This window comes from Hyperolius riggenbachi, chromosome 5, assembly GCF_040937935.1.
Source record: "Hyperolius riggenbachi isolate aHypRig1 chromosome 5, aHypRig1.pri, whole genome shotgun sequence".
NCBI lineage: Eukaryota > Metazoa > Chordata > Amphibia > Anura > Hyperoliidae > Hyperolius > Hyperolius riggenbachi.
Window position 1 is genome coordinate 335,155,134 of NC_090650.1, and position 22,759 is coordinate 335,177,892.

Below are 22,759 nucleotides of genomic sequence, written 5' to 3' on the forward strand. Positions count from 1 at the left end.
TTGAACCTGCAGTTCTTTATTTCCTAAACTGAGAAAGAGGAAGTCATTTTTTTCAGCAATTGCAGTTTTCTCCATTTCTCCTGCATTTGCATTTTTTGAGTGATTACGTTTTGCATGCAGCAGTGAGCTTAAAATGGATGCTCTCCTATGATGAATATCAGAATCAGAATCATCTTTATTTGCCAGAATTGGGCTTGGCATGACAAGACAAAAACACAGTTTCCCATAAAAAGAACAACACCAATTCTAGATCAGAAAAACAGCAGAATAACATATCTCTTATGTCTTATGCCTTGTGGGATGAACCAAAACCTTCGACCTGATGGTAGCCGACTGAAGAAGAGTTGGCCTGGGTGTGAGGGATCGTTGGCGATAAAAAAAAAAGTATTTACCATGGTGCCAGGATTTGGATTTGAGGACAACTAGTTACAGGTACAGTACATTTATTTTGAGGGTGCAAAATAATGTTTTTTTTTAATCAATCATGTATACAGTTTAATCCCGCTTTAGGAAGTAAGGCAATAAAGATCTCAGAGGTTTTGGTCCTCGCTCTACTAAAAAGACAGTAGATATTGCTGTCTGTGTGGACCTTGAAGGCTGAGTTCACAGTGGAACGTTACGTTATGTTTCTGTTTTAATAGGAACACAACGTAATGGAACTAAGAAAGACGTACCACACCTTACGTCGCATACAGTGAGGTACAGTCAATGAAAAGTATTCTTCCCTGCACCTGTTAACATGTTAAATATGTTTTATGATGATTATTGTTGTCATATTGGGTTGAATAACATACATTGACTTTCTTGTATACTTTGTACATGGCTACAAAAAATAATAATAAAAAAATGGGTCAATAAAAATTCAAGTTAAAATAAAAAAAAGAAGATAAGAATAAATAATTATTTGTGTGTTGTATCCTGCTGCAGATTGAGTTATATCTCCCTATCACTATTTATTATCTGTTTACTCGAGGTCTGTCGATGCTGCAGTGGACTAGTCTACAAAAACACGACACATGTGTACACTATCAACAGCTGTCATGCAGGTAGGCTGAATACTGTAACTTCACATTTACAGTAAACAATGAGGTGAATCTCTGGTCTTTCTACAAGATGCTATAGCCAGGGGCATAACCAGACAAAAATGCCCCCCCCCCCTTCCCCTCAATGCAAAAGTGCCTACTCCATGAAACCCCACCCCTTTATCTCCTGTAAGGACAGGCCCTAGCGACCATGCAATCCGGACTCAGGAGTAATACAATGAACAGTGTATATACTGTTTTATATGACAACCGCTTCAAAAATGATTACATCATAATAAGCCAGGGTGTCCCTAAAATAACGTAATTAAGGAGATATCCCTCTAAATGGCATGAAAAAGTGGCATGTCCTGCAAATAAAAAAATCATTCCACAAAATAAGACTTTTTTTTATTATTTAAGACTGAATGCTCCGCCAAAAACTAGACAGGACAGCAATCTTTCCCCTAACAAACACACTATGGTAGGATGTGCCTTACTCCTCCTCTCCTGTGACTTAATTGTAAGGCAGGGGTGTCAAATTCAATACAAAGTGGGCCAAAATTGAACTGGGACCAAGTCGGGGGCCAACCTCAATGTCTAGGTGCCACCTTCCTCCCTTATAAAGGTCCCTGGTGTCTAATGGAACCCCCCTTCCCTATACAATTCCCTTGTGTCTAGTAGCCCCCTCTCTCCCATATACAGTTCCTGGTGTTCGGTGTCCTTCCTCCTTCCCTTATACAATTCCCTTGTGTCTAATGCCTCCTCCTTCCCTGATACAGTTCCCTGTTGTCTAGTGTCTTCCCTCCCCTATACAATTCCCTGGTGTATAGTAGCCCGAACATGCTGAAACCAGCGCAGGAGACTTGGGCGCAGCCAGCGCCACCATAGGCTGTAATAGGAATTATGGCTATAGCAGGCAAAGGGAGTAACTTCAGCACCGTCAGAAGACGGAGCTGAAGTTACTTTTAAAAATTAATAATTCGGCTTCCAGCAATTGCTGTAAGCCAAATTATTTCATTCCCCACTATCCATGGCGACCGGGCCTGGAGGGGGAATAGTATTTAATATGGCCGGGACTTGTGCGGTAGCAGGATCAGCCATATACCGGCTGTATCCTGCGCCCAAGTCTCTCGTACACATAGTAGCCCCCTCCCTCCCTTATACAATTTCCTTGTGTCTAATGCCTCCTCCTTCCCTGATACAGTTCCCTGTTGTCTAGTGTCTTCCCTCCCCTATACAATTCCCTGGTGTTTAATGCTTTCTCCCCCATATGGCTTTCCTGGTGATCTAGGATTTCACCTCCAATATAGCTTCCCTGGTGGCCTAGAGTGGGCCCAATAAAATACAAAGGGGGGAAACCACTTGGGGGCCAAATTTGATGGCTCTGCAGCCAGATCTGGCCCGCGGTCTGGACTTTGACATGTATGTTGTAAGGGTTTTATTTTTTCATCTAGACAATATAAGTCATCAAAAGGATAGCGTGTGGAGAGACGTTATTATGTGTCAGTTCTCTCAAAGAGCTCCATCAGTGGTCCACCTCCCTGCATTCTGAACAGCATGTTGATGCAGAGTGAAGTGCTGACAGCAGTGCTGCAATCAATGCCTGCTGTTTCAGGTCATGTTTTCAGGGCCGGGCCGAGGCAGAGGCTGGAGAGGCTCCAGCCTCAGGGCGCAGTGTAGGAGGGGGCGCACAATTCATTCAGTTGTCATTCCCAATTCTGTTTGAAGCAGAAAGAACTAGGAAAAGGGGATACATGGCAGTGACTGCAAGTCAGATAACTAGAGATTAAGGTATTAGGGAGGTTGGGGGCCCTGGGGCACCTGTTAGTCTAATAGCAATCAGTGTGTGACGGCTGGGGTGGGAGAGATGGAGGGGCGCACTTTGGTGTCTCAGCCTTGGGTGCTGGAGGACCTTGTCCCGGCTCTGCATGTTTTTAAAAACTGATTTTTAGCTTTACATAATCATCTTACACAACAAAGTAAGACATATGATAGCAATACACATAGTAGATATAGTAAATGATCTTCCTGATATTAATCATTTACCACCTTACCACATCTCACCATATATTAGATGGGATCTCAGCAGAAATTTTGCCAACGCTGCGGCACACTAAATCCTACAGAATGCCAGATTAATGCTCAGTCAACAAAACAATTGATCATTAATCACAAAGGACCTCCATAAATGCCTGTCTAGTGGATTTACAAAATTGGATGAACACCAGCTGGTTGAGGCTGAACTCTGACAAAACAGAGGTGTTGGTGGTAGGTGGTCCACACATTATGGATAAAGTTCAAAACGCTCACCACCTCAAACTAGCAATTGGGGGAGATACCGTACAGTATAAAGACTCTGTGCGAAACCTTGGGGTGATCCTGAATGGAAATCTAAAACTCAGACAGCAGGTATGAGCTGTAGTCAAGTCTTCCTTCTTCCATCTAAGAAATATAGCGAAAATCAAACACCTTATCCCAGCTGAAGACCTACCTGCCCTGGTTCATGCATTTGTATCCTCCCGCCTAGACTACTGCAATGCCCTGTTCATCTGATCTACAGATAATGTTCTGCGCCCCTTACAACTAGTACAAAATGCTGCAGCCAGACTCCTAGCCAATGCCCCCCGCAGCCAGGCCCAGCCCTAGACCATTTGCCGCCTGAGGCAAATTTTAAAGAAATTGCTGCCGCCGCCCCCCCCCCCCCCAAGCCATGGGTGTGGGGGGACCGCCCGAGCTGGAGTGGATAGCGGGCAGGAAGGGGTTATTGGGCCTAGCGGCGGGGAGGGGGGTCGGACCCCCCCTCCCTCGCCTGGGTCCCTCGTCCTCCGCTCCCCTCCAGCTTGTTAGGTCGCTGGCTGGCTGCAGCTATAAGAGGCAACGGGCGGGGATCACTCACCTCTTCCTTGTTCCAGCCAGCGCTTTCAGAAGTGACGTCAGTGGAGCGCACGCTGGAACGAGGAAGAGGTGAGTGATCCCCGCCCGTTGCCTCTTATAGCTGCAGCCAGCCAGCGACCTAACAAGCTGGAGGGGAGCGGAGGACGGGGGACCCAGGCGAGGGAGGGGGGGGGGGTCCGACCCCTCTCCCCGCCGCTAGGCCCAATACCCCCTTCCTGCCCGCTATCCTCCCCTCCAGCTCGGGCGGCCATCCACACCCACGGACGGGCGGGTGCCCCCCCAGAAGTGCCGCCAGAGGCAAGCGTTTCACCCCGCCTCATGGGCGGGCCGGCCCTGCCCGCAGCTCACACATCACCCCAGTACTGCAAACTCTTCACTGGTTGCCAGTAAAATGGAGAATCCATTCTAAGATCTGCCTGCTCACATTCAAGGCTCTACACCACATGGGACCCAAATACATAGCGGATCTATTGGAATTTTATGCCCCTCCACGCACCCTCCGTTCTGCCAACAAGATGAATCTGGTTATTCCCAGGACACACTTAACATTTGGTGCTCGGGCCTTTTCCTATGCAGCCCCTACTCTATGGAACTCACTTCCACAATCAGTATGAGAGGCTCCTTCTCTGGACAGCTTTAAAAAAAAGGCTAAAAACTCACCTCTTTTCCCGAGCCTTTGACTGCAGAACGCAGGGTCACAGCGCTTTGAGTTCCCAAGTGTTTCCAAAGTACACTTTTTTTGCTCTGAGAGCTGACTTTGCATTTTATTCATAACTGCTTTATTCATCTTCTAATGTAAGCAGAAATGCTTTCTGATTGTCTATCTGTGTTCAGGAGTGTCTGCAGTGTCTGAGAAGTGTTTACATTCCTCACTTGGTGTGTACAGTAGGAAAAAAGCCCCTACGTTAGTGAGTGTAGAGGAGCCCTCCAGCCACGCTCTCCACCCCAGATTACTAAAAGGACCATAAGGGGGAGCCAAAGCTACTACCTTTCCTATTGCCCCATTTCATTTTAATCCATCTCTGTTTTGATCTGACAGCTTTGATAGGTTTTGGACTAGTCCAATTTATGGAGAATTTTCAGGAATTCCTTTATTTTCAAAAGCACTCCCTGGAAATCAGTGTCAGAGTCCCAGCAATCCAAATACCAGCATAGAGTGCATGTGAGGCAACAGGCTTGTTCAGCAAAGTCCTGAGTATCCGGCAGTGGTGGGGATCGCCTGATGGATACATGGATGGATACATGCAGAGACGGGGTCTTCCAGCACCCAAGGCTGAGACACCAAAGTGCGCCCCTCCATCCCTCCCACCCCAGGCGTTGGTGCTTTAACACCTAGTGGGCACAAACCATGGAGTTAAGTGGTTAGCGCACACACATCGCGCATAGCCCAGTGCAGTGCACGCGCAGCCGGTAATAGTGCGCGGTGCGACGATAACGTCGCACCCGCTGCTCTGTAAATGTCGCACCCGGTGCAATGAAAACGGCGCATCGGGTGCTCACCGAAGCGGCGCACTGATGCGCCATTTTAAGGCACCCGATGCGCCGTTTACAGGGCAGCGGGTGCGACGTTATCGTCGCACCGCGCACTATTGCCGGCTGTGCGTGCACTGCATTGGGCTATGCGTGATGTAGCTTTGTGTGGCTATTACTGCCCGCAAAGCTGCATTTCGGGCACTAAGTGGGTTTTCACGCCGGTTAGTGAATCAAGCCCAATAGGGGAATAATAGCTGGGTGAGTTGTGCGCCCCCTCCTACACTGCACCCTGAGGCTGGAGCTTCTCTCGCCTCTGCCTCGGCCCGGCCCTGGATACATGTGCTTGTCGGTTTCTTGAGCAACCGCCTAAAATGCACAAAACCTTCCCCCAAATACTTACCGAACTTCCAGCAATGTCTAGCAGCCTTTCTGAATCACCTAGCGCAGAGTTCCCCAACCTGTCCTCAAGTCCCACCAACAGTACATGTTTTGCAGAAAACCACAAACATGCACAGGTAGAGTAATTAGCGTCTCAGCAGAGCTCATCCACCTCTGTGGATTTCCATAAAACATGCACTGTTGGTGGGCCTTGAGGACAGGGTTGGGGAACACTGACCTAGCGGGCTGCTAGCGATTTTCCAGTTTCCCCCGTGCACGGAAGTCAGACGACCTGCATCGGGTCAGGTGACAAGCTGACTTACATGCGCGAGCACCAGAAGCCACTATAAGCTTGCTAGGTGATTCAAAAAGGCTGCTAAACATCGCTGGAAGCTTGGTAAGTACTGTATATTCTGGCGTATAAGACTACTTTTTAGCCCTTGAAAATCTTCTGGAAAGTCAGAGGTCGTCTTATATGTCGGGTGTCATTGATGCTGGGTGATATGCCCTATACTGTTACAGCCTTTCAGATCTCGCTGCTGAGGACTGTAGTGAAGTGGCGCAGGCCCACATGTGCGAGATCTGTGAGGCAGAGAAGGAGGTAAATAGGATACAAGGGCGGGCCAGACGGGTGAAAGAGTCATGTTGTATGGGCACAGCGCAATCTATTCTTCCACCCCGCTCTGAAAAACAGGGAGACATGGAGAGGTGACCAATCCGCTTAGGGAGAGGGAGAGTTTATCAATCCAACCAGTCAATCACCTGTATACTGTTATATACTCGGTACCACATACTGTACAGCACCAGTATCTATTCATCCATAGCACCAGTATATGATTTTTTATTTTTATTTGGTGTGCGTTGGAAGAGGGGTAGTGTTATATGGCGAGTATATCCCAAACTCTGTATTTTAGCTGGAAAAGTTGGGGGGTCGTCTTGTACGCCAGAATATATGGTATTTAAAAAGCCTCGAAACCAGCCAAAAGCAAAGTCCCCGTTATCACTCAGGCATGCCGGTTAGTTGTGACTTCCGGTTGCCCAAGTTCCTGAAAACAGGGACTTGGCTGTACCTTTGGTCCTTTCTTAGGAGTGCTCCTGCAAAGAATAAAATAAACTTTGAGAATCCCCCATGAGAACGATCAGATCAATTAGACATAATGTAAGTGACAGCAAAATACATTTGTCTGAACTATCAGATGGTTTATTTAGATCGGAGCCTGGAGTTGTCCTTTAAAGGGGAACTTCAGCCTAAACAAACATACTGTCATTAGTTATGTTAATTAAAATAGATAAGTATTATAATCTCTTATCCACCCTGTTTTTTTTAAAAAAAACAGGCAAATGTTTCTGATTTCATGGGGGCAGCCATCTTTTTGGTTGAAAGGTGGTGACAAGGAGCATGAGACACAGTTCCAACTGTCCTGTGTCCTGATCACCCCTCCCAGCTGTGTGCACTAGGCTTCAAATCTCAAATTCAAAATAAAATAAAAAATTGCACCAAAACAGCAGAACGATAACAACAACATCAGAAATCTTATCATGCTTTGCACAGCATCAGGGGAAAAATTTGGGGGGCAGGGGCAGTTTTCTTCTGTGCAGCTAAAAATGAGGCTTGGGTAAGAAAAGCAAAGTTCTGATGCTGTGAAACTGTTAAAGAAACACCAAGCCTTTTCAGTGCTGCTGAGTAGATTTTTAGTCTGGAGGTTCACTTTAAAGTAAATAAGCTGCGCAGAAGAACCAGACGGACTGGCACAGCTAGCACTGTTACACTACTATGTTGTTATTACTTTAAACAGGGCAATGAAACTTTTCTTCCATTTGTCCAGCATTGTTGATGCATCAACAGAAAGAAACCCAGCTGCATGAGGCTGAGCCTACGCAGGAAACTTAGTGTCGCAGGAAGGAGTGTAACACAGGGACTAAACTGCTATTTACCCCACACACCATGTTTTCAGGTAACCCTATTATTAAAATCCATATTATGAATGAATCACTCTTCCAGAGTACTAGCTCGTAGTATGCTACATTTGTATTGTCTTTTAACACTTTGTGGGAGAATTTGAATTTGGAACAAAATAGGATTGATAATTGTGAAAACTTTGCTTCAATGTTTTATGTTTTTCTTCAAACAAGTCTGCCAAATATAAATGGGACTTTTTAAAACAGAGGGTAGTTGCAATGATTTGAGTTTTCTCTTGTTCACAAAAAGCATAATTGCAAATGCCTTCTATTTTAAGAAGGCAAAGTTCTGACAGCTGGTGATATCTACTTTTTATTGTTTATTGTGTTGGCACAGGGCAGGCAGGGAGCAGCATGAACAATGGGATCGGTGGGGGTGGGGGTATGTGGGTTGGAGATCTGCATCAGTTTTAACTGTTTTGTTGTTTTTGCTCAATGACACATTTATTGAAGCATGCCAGAGCTAAATTCTATGAACTATTGACCCTTTTTATCTCTTTCCTGCTCTCAGAAACCATTTCCTGCTAGGAAAGTGTTTTATAGTTGGAATTTCTTATCAGTGAGGGTCACACTGTAGTCACTTCCTGTCTGAGTCAGGACTGTGTCAGCCACTTACATACTTGATATTTAACTCTTTCAGGCAGAGAAAGAAAAAAAGGTACACAGCATAGTTATTTGTGTACTAGGCACTGTACATACCCATGTCTATCTCATCATATCACATGTCACTTCAGGTATCCTTTAAGTCAGGCATGTGTACAAGGATTAACATACATAGATTATAGGAAAGTCTGAACAATGTGACGTGTATCGTAGTAAAGAGTAAAATACACAGAGGCTGATCTATGAAAAAAAAGACATAAAAAATGGTGGTATTATCTCAAGCAACAAACCATCTTTATTTCTTTTTGTCCTTTGCTACACACAAAATGCTAGGCTTTTTTGACATCATCTTGGGTGAAAATCTGGCACTCCTACAGATGTATCCTGAAGTTTCTAGCACTCTGGCAATTCTCCATGTTAAATCTACTTGTATTATAGTGCTTTTACAGTTCTCATATGGAGATGGTGTCTCCTACTTTTTATTCCCACAGAAAAGGATGCCCAGCAGATAGCTGTCTGTACAGCAGTCATTCCTAGAATGTCACCCAAAATGCTCACGATTTTTTCCTAAGAGTAACAGACTGTTATTTGACCAATGTACATGCATTAGTCATTGTTAATTATCATTAAAAATCAAAATAGCCGCCACTTAATTGGCATTTATAACTGCATTACTATAGTTTGTATGCATGCCAAAATGTCTTTGCATTTAATCAACAAATCACCTAAAGGCTTATAAACTAATATTACTGCCACAATACAGAGGGCAAGAAAATCTGGAGTGGTTTACAGTGATTGTTAAATAGAATGTGTTTAAATGTTCCAGGTTGTTAGGTAATGTTTAATTGGACTTTACCTTTCTTTTATCTAGCCATAATTTGTTTAACCTAGCCATAATTCTACTAGTAAAATACCAATGTAAGAGTTTCCCTCCCCAACAACAGAGAACATATAAAATAATAGAATAAAAATCTCATAAAATTAAATCCAAGAACAGTCACAGTTCTTAGGACAGAGTGTTCAAATAAGGATGTCGAGGATCGCTTGCTTTATAAGATCACATCAGTCTCCAATCAGATATACGGTAATTCCAACAAAAGCAGCGCTCAGATCTAAACGTCCTCCGATGGATAAACTACACGATACATACAGGTGAAATTCAATAAAATAGAATATCGTGCAAAAGTTCGTTTATATCAGTAATTCAACTTAAAAAGGTGAAACAAATTATATATATGAAATAGGAACCCTTTGCAGATGTTTTGGATTAATTAGCTGATTAGAGTCTGACACTTTGAGTTAGAATATTGAACATTTTCACAATATTCTAATGGTCTGAGATTTAGATTTTGGGGTTTTTCATAAGCTGTAAGCCATTATCATCCAAATTATAACAAATAAAGGCTTGAAAAATCTCACTTTCCATGTGATGAGTCTATTTCATACATTAGTTTCACCTTTTAAGTTGAATTATTGAAGTACATGGAGTTTTGCATGATATTCTATTTTTTTTTAGTTTCACCTGTACATATACATATAATTATGGTAGGGATTAGATTGTGAGCCCCTCTGAGGGAGAGTTAAAGAAAAAACCGTAACCAAGAATTCATCCCAATCTGTAGCTGATACCCCATTTCCCATGAGAAATCTTTTCCTTTTCATAAACGGATCATTAGGGGGCTCTGTATGGCTGATATTGTGGTGCAACCCCTCCCACAGTGTGATGTCAGGACCATGGTTCTGACATCACACTGTGGGAGCCTTGTTGCATTGTGGGAAATAACAGCTGTTTCCAACTTCCAAAAAAGCAAGCAGCATCTTATTCCACTGACATCACCTGCCAGCAGTAAAAATGTCACCATGTGATAAATGTAAGAATGTAAATCAGGGAGAGGAAATATTTTACAATGTGCAAACTGACTAAATCATTTATACATAATTATTGTAAAAATGAAGCACTTTTTATTACATTATTTTCACTGGAGTTCCTCTTTAACCACCTACCAGTATCAGTGGTCTCCCCCCCTTAAAGACCAAAGACGGCTGGTACAGAAATGGCGGAATCCCGACGGAAAACAACAAATTGCCGCACTTACCCGCCGCAACCCCTGTCACCGCCGCACGCCGAGAACCGGGCCATTCACTCTGCTGTCTCTATGACAGCAGAGTTCCTGTGAGCCGGTCATGAGCCACTTTCATTGGCTCCTGACCCTGTCTTTCAATGTAAGGCAATGGGAGCGGCTTATGTTGAAAGACAGGGTCAGGAGCCAATGAGATCGGCTCCTGACCCGCTCACAGGAACTCTGCTGTCATTAGAGACAGGTAGAGCGAGTGAGCTGCGGCGACAGACCAGGATTCAGAGACGAGATCGGCGGGAGCGAAGGAAAAGGTGAATGCGCGCAGCGGCTGCTAATTGAATTCTACATCCTGCCAGCCAGGTGACCACCAAAACAGGGCGTACATTTCAATTAGCTTGGTACTAAAGTAGTTAAGTGACAAGACAATATACTGTGTACAGTGCTGTCTTTCAATGTAAGGCAATGGGAGCGGCTTATGTTGAAAGACAGGGTCAGGAGCCAATGAGATCGGCTCCTGACCCGCTCACAGAAACTCTGCTGTCATTAGAGACAGGTAGAGCGAGTGAGCTGCGGCGACAGACCAGGATTCAGAGACGAGATCGGCGGGAGCGAAGGAAAAGGTGAATGCGCGCAGCGGCTGCTAATTGAATTCTACATCCTGCCAGCCAGGTGACCACCAAAACAGGGCGTAGATTTCAATTAGCTTGGTACTAAAGTAGTTAAGTGACAAGACAATATACTGTGTACAGTGCTGCGGAAGATGTGAGCGCTATATAAATACTAAATAATAATAATAAATATTGTATTGTCTCCTCCACCCTAGTGGTGTTATAGGTCATTGCTGGTGTTATAATTGGTTTTAGCTGTTTTGTACCAGTAATTCTATAATTAAGTATTAGTTTGATTATGTATATGGTGGTGCAGCCTATTTGTAAGGGATCATTCCTCTAGCTCTTCCCTGATGATCAGTGGGATGCTAATTTGATGTATAAATTATGGCAAGTTTATGACAACTGTGTGCAGCTACTTATGGTATTAGGCCCATCTGCCTCACCTTGCTGCATGCAATATACAAACAATAAGCAAACTTCCAAAATTAGCATCTCATCGCTCCTCACTTCTGTCCCTCGCCAGAGGCCTTCAGAGTTGCTGTTTTGCTGGTCTTTACTGCTGCTAATTTTATGGCCACTATGTGTCATGTTGACACAAAAACACTGGTTGTTATTCACAGGGAGAGTTCTTTGTTTCATTATTTATACTTTGACGTTATTATTACATGACTTTATTTTATCATCTAATATATTATAACAAGGAAAGAAACAGGAGGAAGAAACTGCAAATACTTTCACTTTGTGTCTGCTGAGTCCCTTGTTCATTGTTAGATTTTTGGAGGAACCTACGCACTTTAAATGTGGTAACATCTGAGGAAAAGGACAGAACCGGCATAAGGTGAAGGTAATTGCATGCTCCATGTAGAGGCATGCTTACCTATGGGATAGTATGTTGCCTTACTTTCCTTGTTAATTTTCATGTGGGAAGTATCATTGTCTTCTGTTTGCAGGCCAGTGCATTCATCATTTTTATTTTTATTTTCTGTGAAAACAGGTGTGGTTTATTCGGGTGTAACCTAATTTATCTCTTCTAGGAGGATCAAAACATGCTGTTTAAAATTAGCCCAAGGACAATTGCCCAAATGAGCTCCTACTGTCCAGCAGTGTTCCCCTACACTGTAGCGGAACTCTACAGGACATGAGGCGGCACGCCGGGAACACTAGTTCACCACAGTTTGTCCATGGAACTATTTTGAAAAATCAATCACAAAACATTGATGACATGATTGATCAGCTAAGGGTAATATGCAGTTCAGCATACAAAGGAGGCTATAAATCCTGAGACCCATGACATACTGTAGGTACTCTACACAATGTCAGAAGTTAAAACAATGGAGGGACGAGGTGGGATTTGGAATGGAGTGTGGTTGGCATGGTAGAGTCAAAGGCCCATATGCAATTTACTCTTTCTCCAGAGTTTTCTCCTAGGAGAGAATTTTTCATCTCCTATTTAAAATAACTTTTCTGCACTTTGTAACTGAAAAGTGACAAAAAGTAGGTGAAAAAGTACTATCACAATTATTTTGAGTATTTTCTTGCTTATTGGTGGTTTAAAAGCCATTTTATTAACACATTTGAAAATGTCACCTAGGAGAAAACTCAGGAGAAAAAGGGAATTGCATATGGCCCAAAGTATCTAAAAACAGTATAATCATTTACATTGAGTCATACTGCAGTACTTTTCAAATTTGTCTTGGAGCCTCTTTATAGTTCAGTACAGGCGGACTATTTACAAACAAGTTATGTCCCGAGAGGCTGTTTGCATGTTTAATTTGTTTGTAATTTGAGTCATGTGTTATAAATAGGGAAACATGGATAAATGATTTACTTTTGGACATCTCTGGATTTGGACATATAGTATAAACAATGTTTCCTCTCCCTTTGCTGCAGCAAGGGGACAAAATAACACCACTTCCTATCCCTACCTCAATATTCAGTAAAAAAAAAAAACTTACAAAAACCAAAAGCTCCATGCTACCATACTTTCTGAAATCTACAACCTAGAATGAAAACCCCCCACCCAAACAGGAAGATGCTGCACATAGTAAGAAGGGGGCTGACAGAAATTGCATCAAATTGGATACATTAATGAATGAAATTAGATGACAAGAAAAGGGTCAACCCAAATGGAGAACTGAAATTGTAATATGCCCATCAAAAAGGGTGTGGCATATATGAATTGAGCCATCATTGACCAACTTCTTTGTCTTTAATACAAAACAAGCATACTTTGCAGAGAGACTGCACATAGCTCTCTGTTACTGCCAGGGCTGGGCCGAGGCAGAGGCGAGAGAGGCTCCAGCCTCAGGGTGCAGTGTAGCAGGGGGCGCACTCAGCTCAGCTATCATTCCCCTATTGTGTTTGAAGCAGCAAGAAATAAGAAAAGGAGATACATGGCAGTGACTGCAAGCCAGATAAGTAGAGATGAAGGTGTTGGGGGCCCTGGGGCACCTCTTAGTCTAATAGCAATCGGTGTGTGACGGCTGGAGTGGAGGGATGAAGGGGCGCACTTTAGTGTCTCAGCCTTGGGTGCTGGAGGACCTTGGCCCAGCTCTGGTTACTGCTGATATAGTATATCATCTCAGAAATCCTAAATACATTTACAATTCAATATCAGATGCCAAAGTCTACTTGAAATTTAGCCAAAGTCCAGTAGGCGTGTTGTACAATACAGATTTGTATAAATGTAATAGCAGATGGAGAAGCCAATCTAATTGGGAAAACATTTTTCCCCCCAATCATCCTCCTGTTTCTGTAGAACTAATTGTGCAGCGGATACTGTGTTCCACCTGATGGGGAAATTTCTGTTGAAGTTCCATTAAATCCTGGCATGTGGTGACACCATGCAGAATTGCATTCATAGAATGTCTACTTTGTCTACTTTCAAGTTCAGTTAACCACTTGAGTTTGACAGATGTCATTGCAAAGGCTGATATCATATACAGACAGCCTCAGCAGACAATCATTATTTAGCCATCAATGTAAGACATACTGCAGGAAACATGGGATAGGATCATTTGGTGTACAGTTACTGAGGGGACAAGCTGAGTTAGGTAGCGTGATGTGACTCAGAAAGACAGTAGCAACTGATAAAGAAGAAAACTATTGTTGTTGTTATTATTTAGTATTTATATAGCATGGCAATCTTGGCCGGATTTCAGGCAAGGCCACATAGGCCATGGCCTAGGGCACCAGGAAAGCAAGGGGCGGGCTGTGGGCACAAGGGTGGTAGTATCAGTTAGCCTGCTGAGCATTCATCCTGCTACACAGAGTTTGCACATAGCGGTGGGCGGCTACCAATAGCCAGATCTGGCACTCAGGGGATGAAGGGGCAGCGAAGGACCTTGAAGGGATCTCTGCGCTGCCTATCAATTACCGAATGTGCTGCTCGCAAGGGGCTTACAATCTAATCCCTGCCATCACTTCCCTAATTGTCCTCAGAGGAGCCTACAATCTAATCCCTGTCGTGTTGGGGGAAGTTTAGGATACTGTTGTAAGGGGGAAGCTGGTGATAGTGGGCCTTGGGCGGTAAAAAGTACAAATCCGGCCCTGATGGCAATAGACTGAAATGTTAATTATGTCTTAACATAATGTCAGGGGGAATTTATCCAAAATCATTGTAATTTGGGTACCAGCAATAGTAATATATAAATATACTGCGTAAATAAACACTCTCCGGCGCTAGAAAAAAGTTTCACTTATTAATAAGCTGCGTGTCACGTGGAGGGGATCCCTTAACCCTCAAATTTGCACAGATAAAAATTATATAACACTGACACGCGCTAGATAGCTTCCACAGTTTATTAAAATTCAAATGTATATATTCATACGCTTTGCACACACTCTCTCATTACACATCCATACTCCAGAGAGGCCTCTCCACCCACCTAAGCTAATTACTACCACTAATGGATCTAAAACATATAAGATTCTTTTAGGGTCCTTTAAAAAATAATTGTATTCAATTGACCGTCCGTTAGTATCTTCTTACTCTATGTCTCTTTCCAGGTACGGGCAGAAAAAAAGTCACTTTAATCTTTTTCGTTTTTCAATTAAAAAACAGCTTCCTGTACAGAGATCATATTTAAAACAGCAGCAATATCGGTAAACTCACGTATTCCCTTATGGTGAATGAACCACTCTGTTAAAAGTCCTCTGGGAGTCTTGGCTAGTTTTTCTCCTTCGTTCTTATCCGGTTCACAATAAGCTCAATATCCCCAAGTTCTTCTCCTATGCCCGCCGCTCGCCAGACTGGCGTTCTCACACAGCATACGTCACTTCCGCATACAAGTCTCAGAAGTCCGCCCGTTGTGTTTTCCGTCTGTTGGCTTCTCGCGTGCACTGCTCTTCGGTGACGTCACCTTACTAGGTTCCTGGAACTTTCACTGGCGGCTGTTGCGCGCTAACAGTCCGCTCCTTCCAGAGCCTATGCAGATTCTTATGGGCACTTTATAAGCTTCAATTTAACACCTCTACGCGTTTCTGCCGGAAAAACGTCGGCCTTTTTCAGGAGGATTTAGAATTGTGGGGCAGTTTGAGCTGTCCATTTTTATAACTCATTTGACACCATAGTTCTCCTCCCCCAATTTACCTGGGGTGTGGTTTCCAGTCACCTGATAACGATCTCCATTTTCTTGTAGTCCATTCTCCTTATACTTAGCTATACATATATTAAGGAGATTATTACTCATTTCACACTGCCTTCTCACTTTCAATATACACTTTCCTACCTAGAATTGTATATAGGGTTATCCGTTACTTCTCCTATCCTCAGTTGTTAATTAAAATTGCACATAAGACTAAAATCTTCATAATATTAAAAAAATGCAAACAGCTCCATCTCACTGTTAAGACCTTTTGGAATAATTGTCTCCAACTGGTAAATCCACTTTGATTCATTTCTAGACATCTTCTGAATATAGTCACCCCCCCCCCCCCTTTTACCATGGCCTATCACTTCCAATCCAAAAAATATAGTTCCCCTCAGACTCCCCCCATGTTTTTCTTTGTAGTGTTTTGACAATGGGTGTGTGACATTCTTCTTTTCAATTTTATTAAAATGTTCCGCTATCCTACTCTGCAACGCCCTCTTAGTCCTTCCCACATGCCTTTTCTGACAGGGGCACTGGATGCAGTAAATCACCCCACGTGTAGTGCAGGTTATTTGATCTTTAATCCTATATTTCACTGAATCCAGTGCCTCCACCTCTATTATTCTCCCTGGATTACTGGTCCTGTAATATATAAATAGCAATAGCAATATATTCTCCTACTTTTGAATCCAAAATGACAAATTTGTTACTTAGTAGGGGAATATATTTTTTATATTCCCCTAGGTTATCTAGCGCACGGGAGTGTCTTTCAGCTTCGCCCTGCGCCCAAAGAAACACCGCTGGAAACAAACATACACGTCCTGTCACTAATATCAAATACTGTAATTAGCAAAAAATGACAGTCAGGGCTGCCGCTAGGGACAAGTGAACCAAACCGCTGCTTGGGTCCTCACCCACAGCAGTGGCCTTCTGTGCTTTCTAGGTCCACCCTGTCTGTGAATCTGGCCACTACTTCCTCCCTGTCTGTACCCCCCTGTACTGGGGTAGGGGGGACACCTTTGGTTACCTAACTATACTTCGGAGGTCTAACTCTATTAGGGGACACCTTTGGCTACCCACAATGGGGGAATACCTATACTTGCAGTCACCTTTGGCTATCTATACTGTTGGACACCTCTAGCTACCTATACTGGGGGATGCCCCCGACTACCAATACTGGGGGTTTATCTTTGCTACCTACACTGGGGGGGGGGGGGGGGGGGGGCTAACTCTGGCTACCTATTCTGGGGTTGTTAGTTACCCTGAAGACCTATACTGGGTACACACGCCCATGATTACCTATACTGAATGGGGGGCAACTTATACTGGCTGGATTTATGGGAGGAAGAGCCACAAGCTTAGTAAAGCTCAGTTCACACTTGATCAGATTCCTGTCATGGGATGTTCAATGCATGGGCTCCTAGTCACTAGGAAAGTCTCCATTGCATTGATCATGTCATACAATGCAGAGCTGTGTATGGCATGTCTGACTTAATTATCATGCGCTGCACATAAATGCATTCAGCTCAGAACAATTGAGACAGTGGATCGGTTGACAACAGGCATGTATGAACAGATCCTATAGGTAACATAGGATCTGTCAACATGTCCATATATCTGCTCCTCTCTGTTGCCCAAAATGGGTTGTTTTTTTTGCAAGTGGGAATTCCATACACATAAGAGAAAAGTCAATTTCAGAGACAAATTTTTTTTTTTTTTAAATAACACAGAAGCCAGACATGCAGCAAACATAAGATGGCGTCTTGTATAATGTTTTCACATATATGCTTTCTGCTGACATTTTTGCAGAATGGATAGGACAATCTCGCTTATCCTTAATACCTTAATAGCTTTACCATGCAAGGATTTATTCTACCTAATGTAGCACATTATCACCACTCTGTTGATTTCCCAACAAATGACCTCATCTTGATTTATGCTCATGATCATTGCAAGGTCCATGCACAGCAACTCTAAGCATGTGGAAAGCCTTCTCAGGATCCAGAGGCACATCTTTTTAGGTAAGTATCATTTTTTTTACCCTTTGCCTCGCCACAGGTACACTTTAAAAGAAAAAGAGTAAGCATTCTGCTTGTAAGCCTTCTTCAGAGCCTATACCTATAGACTGACAAAATGCTAGAGCACACAGCTTATATACACTTGAATATCAGAAAGAGTTACATAGTTTTTTTGGGAGTTTCTTTTTTGCATATATAAATAAGTATCATTAAGATGCATTAATTACAACAGCCCATTTTTTGTTCCCATGGACACATCTTAAGTGACAATTAAGACAGTGTAATTTGAGCTGTCAACTGTCTGCTGAATCTGCCGTGTTGTGAGCTAATATGTTAACACAGGAGGTTAACACTTTAAGTGCCCCCAGCAAACCAGGAAGTAACTACACTGCTGCATCTCAATAGGAGCTCTATAACCTCCTTGCCGGTTATCCCGAAGCTCAGCTCGGGGTAACCTGTGTAGGAGGATTTGTCAGGCCCCGCTGGGCTGATTTTCACAATTTTTTTTCCTGCACGCCCCCCCTCCAGACCCCTTGCGCAGCCTGGCCAATCAGTGCCAGGCAGCGCTGAGGGGTGGATCGGGATTCCCTCTGACGCCCCGACGTCCATGACGTCGGTGACGTCATCCCGCCCGGTCGCCCGGGGAAGCCCAGCAGGAAATCCTGTTCTGAACGGGATTTCCTGCTTATAAGGGGATTCCGCTTGTCAGTGGCTATCATGTAGCGAGCCCTCGGCTCGCTACATGATTTAATTTTTTTTTTTAAAGTGCTGCGCTGCCCCCTTGCCGCCAGAATTGTAATGGCAAGGGGGTTAAGCTGTAACAAGTAATTTTTTTTTCTTTAAAGGTTATTATGTTGTTGCATATTTTTTAGAGCAGAGAGAAAGTTGCTAATAAAAAAAACTATGTACCTCCTTCTGAAGTTCAAGCGTAAATAATCTGTGGGTATATAAGCTATCAGTCTTCAGAAAGAGAGTCTAAAGAAGGCTTATTAGCTGAAAGCTTACTCTTTTTCTTTTAGGTTAGCCAATAAATGATTCTATCCTGATTGAAAATGTCCTACTATCTGTTAGGTTTACCACCAAGTTTTATTGAAGTTCAAATAAACACCATGAGTTAGTGTTTTATGCATGCTTTGGAAATACAATATAATTATTTTGTGTTGTATCTTGTTTCTTGTAGCATGCTGGAGGTCTGGATACACTCAACTCAAGGATTCACCAAGCGGACCCAAAAGGAGGTAGGAATTATGGTAGAGGGTATACTTAAAGGTCAAATAACCATAAAATAGGCTGTTACTGAACATGTACTAAATGTACTAACAGCAGTCCTCCACCAACCCCTAAGGACCCTGAGCTTGAATACCAGACCACCCCCCCCCCCCCAAGTCTACCTATGGGTCGATTGTGGTTCCTGAGGCCACTACACTGTGTCTTCCTGCAGTGTAGTGATTCACCTGTCCTTGTTGGCACACTCCTCCATTAGTCCATGGCTCCATGCACTCCTGTTTTCATTCTCACATGGGAGCCCCACCTCCACAATAAAGGTGGGAGGGACCTGGGGGACCCAGCAGCCAACTTAAGGTCCTGGGACAATTGCCCAGGTAGCCCCTATGGTAGGACTGGCCCTGCATATTTACATAAACGTTGAAAAAAGGAACAGCATGGGTTGCCCCTTTCCATGCACTCCTGGTCACCAGTGCAGGCTGGAATTCCCTACTGCTCAGAGAATTCAGAGCCCATCAGTGTTTGGCTCTGCTACCTGATACAACCAACATGAACCATAAGATTAGGGAGATAACCTGCAGAGGAGTGGGCAGAACCCCCCCCCCTCCCCCCTGCATAGCACATCTCCGTTGCTTCAGTGCACACGAGTGGGCCTGCTTATGGTAGAATCTTCTTTGGAGAAAAAAAGTATAGGTTTACATTGGTACCCCTTACCCATTCCCACCTTCTAATGAACATTAGAGGTGGGAATGAGCCTTTCCAATATTATGAACCATGTGGGTAGGAGGTGGTCTCATTCTGGTGGGCTCTGAATTCCCTGGGGAATACCAGCCTGCATGGGAGCCAAGGGTTAAAGTACTAAGCAGGAGGGGCTTTCTTCAGGGACCCTTTAAAGAGAACCTGAGAGGAATGTAGTGCTCAGCAGAGCTCGAATATTCGAGTAGCTCGAATATTCGAGCTCTTTTTCAGCTATTCGAGCTCGGTATTCGAGCTCCGAATAGCTGGAGCTATTCGAATGGGCTATCCGAGTACACTCGAATAGCCCATTCACTATTCGAGCTATTCGAGCAACTCGGCGCTATTCGAGCTCGGTACCGAGCTCGAATAGCGTCATAGCCCAGATTGATGTCCTTAGAGCCAATCAGAGGGCTCCCAGGCCCTCTGACGGCAGCCAATCACAGAGGGGGACCCTGGCCAGCCCCTACCCTATAAATAGCGGCCGCCATGTTCCGTTTCTCCATGCTTGCCTGAGACTTGTACAGAGAGAGAGTTGCTCCTTTGTGCTTTGGCTTAGCAAGTGCTCTATTGTGATCATTTACCTAGCGTTTTTTCTCACCTACACCTGCCATATACACCTATATTGTTGTTAGTTAGATAGACATTGTATTTTAGTTAGTAGCTTGTGTGTTACATTAGAGACAGGCAGCTGCTGCAAGCTTACAGGTTTAGGCCTCAGGGGGGCCTTGCCTCTGTGGGCAGCTGTCCTCTGTTTATTTCTCTCATCTATACCAGTATTTCTGCTGTCCTTTACTAATAGTATTGTAGTTATACTGTACTAGGAGTAGGACACTCACTGACTGTCACTGTTTATAGGCTACTAGCTAGCTCCTGCGTGTGTGCACTCACTCACTGTCTGTGTGTACACACACTCTATTTCCTTCTGATTACTGATAGATTATTGTTAGTTAGTTGTACTTACTTACTACTTACTCTTACTGTACCCGTAGGGACACTCACTGTCACTGTTCATATAGGCTACTAGCTCCTGCGTGTGCGCACTGCACTCACTGTCTGAGTGTACACACACAACACACACTCTATTTCCTTCTGATCGCTGATTGATTATCGTAATTAGTTAGTTCTACTTACTGTTACTACTTACTCTTACTGTACTAGGAGTCTAGGACACTCAGTCACTGTCCATAGGCTACTAGCTCCTGCGTGCGTGCACTCACTGTCTGAGTGTACACACACCCACACTCCATTTCCTTCTGATCGCTGATTGATTATTGTAATTAGTTAGTTCTACTTACTGTTACTACTTACTCTTACTGTACTAGGAGTCTAGGACACTCAGTCACTGTGTTCATAGGCTACTAGCTCCTGCGTGCGTGCACTCACTGTCTGAGTGTACACACACCCACACTCCATTTCCTTCTGATCGCTGATTGATTATTGTAATTAGTTAGTTCTACTTACTGTTACTACTTACTTTTACTGTACTAGGAGTCTAGGACACTCAGTCACTGTGTTCATAGGCTACTAGCTCCTGCGTGCGTGCACTCACTGTCTGAGTGTACACACACCCACACTCCATTTCCTTCTGATCGCTGATTGATTATTGTAATTAGTTAGTTCTACTTACTGTTACTACTTACTCTTACTGTACTAGGAGTCTAGGACACTCAGTCACTGTGTTCATAGGCTACTAGCTCCTGCGTGCGTGCACTCACTGTCTGAGTGTACACACACCCACACTCCATTTCCTTCTGATCGCTGATTGATTATTGTAATTAGTTAGTTCTACTTACTGTTACTACTTACTCTTACTGTACTAGGAGTCTAGGACACTCAGTCACTGTGTTCATAGGCTACTAGCTCCTGCGTGCGTGCACTCACTGTCTGAGTGTACACACACTAAATTTACTTGTGATTACTACTGATTATTGTAACTGCTAGTTGTACTTCCTGACTGTTACTACTTACTTACTGTACTAGGGGACACTCACTCAGTCACCTCACCAACCAACCCACTCCATTAAAGTACCCCACTTTTCACCCGCCCTTTTACAAAACTTTTGTCTATACGCCCAAAACATTTAAGATGTCTGGAAGTGGCAGCCAGCGCGGTTTGGGCAAGGGGAAGGGCAGCAAGGGAATCAGGAGGAGAGGGAGCAGCATTGTGGCAAGCCGCGGCCGCGGGCGCGCCACCATGCACAGTTCCGCAGCAGCAGCAGCAGCGTCAGTGGCTAACATTCCTCCCATAGCCACTGGCCGTGGACGCCTTGGGCGCCGCCCAGCAGGAGCTTCTGCAACTCACGCTGCAGAGACACAGCAGCAGCAGCGTGTAGCACCTGCTCCCATTTTCCTCCAGCCGGGTCGGAAACGTCCCATTGAGGAAAAGGATGCAGACACTGTGGTGCAACTCATGACGGAGGATGAGCAGCCCGCCATCAGCTCTGCATCCGAGGCCTCCACCCTCACCACCACCACCACCCCTGTTCGCAGCAGCCGCCCAGCAGGGTCTGGGGAGGAGGCCAGTTCACCGTCACTCGCCGACCTGTCATTCAGCAGTCTTTTGACCCCAGGCATCATGAGTAAATTGTCTGCTGTTGTTGGCGATCTTGAGGAGGAGATGCTGATGGGCACTTTGGGGGATGAGGGATTGGACAGCAAGACTGTGGCGACAGTCAAGCAGCCCATCCATGCATCAGGAGAGGAGTTTGGGGGGTCCTCATCCCAGCAGGACATGTTTCAGGAGGGGGAGGATGATGATGACCCGGTGACAGACAGAGACTGGGTGCCACCACCTCCAGGGGATGTCGTCCTCAGCAGCTCTGAGGAGGAGGAGGAGGATGCGCTTGTGGGCCTTGCAAGGAGGCGCATCATTGCAAGCATTGGCAGCGTCCCACAGCCTGCTGGTGTCTCAGGCTCAGCAGCAGCAGCAGCAGCATCAGCCAGTACCACCCCCAGCCGCACCCAAGCCCCCCCCCCAACCACCACAGGGAGACAGGCAGCAGCGCTTCCATGCCGTAGGGGGAAGTTTCTGTCACCAATCTGGCGGTTTTTCACCATGCCCACTGTGTACAGCAAGTACGCCACTTGCAACCACTGTCAGCGGAAGTTGAGCAGAGGTGCAGACCCCTTAAAGTTCAGCACCAGCTCGCTCATCAACCACCTTGCGGC

General features: G+C 44.5%; 1 protein-coding gene across 3 annotated transcripts in view; it reads left to right on the top strand.

Moving 5' to 3' along the window:
- The first annotated feature begins 359 nt into the window (after positions 1-359).
- The window catches only part of LOC137517724 (chloride channel protein C-like), a 187,748-nt gene continuing 165,348 nt past the window's right edge, over positions 360-22,759 (top strand). The window contains exons 1-4 of one of the 3 annotated variants that reach the window (XM_068234745.1): positions 360-432; positions 974-1,046; positions 7,565-7,723; positions 18,810-18,867. In XM_068234745.1, coding sequence (XP_068090846.1) covers positions 7,714-7,723; positions 18,810-18,867 — 68 coding nt within the window. In that variant the 5' untranslated portion in view covers positions 360-432; positions 974-1,046; positions 7,565-7,713. Of the gene's footprint in view, positions 433-664; positions 700-973; positions 1,047-7,564; positions 7,724-18,809; positions 18,868-22,759 lie in introns of those variants that run through there. The other 2 variants (XM_068234747.1, XM_068234746.1) reach the window with 2 other exon arrangements.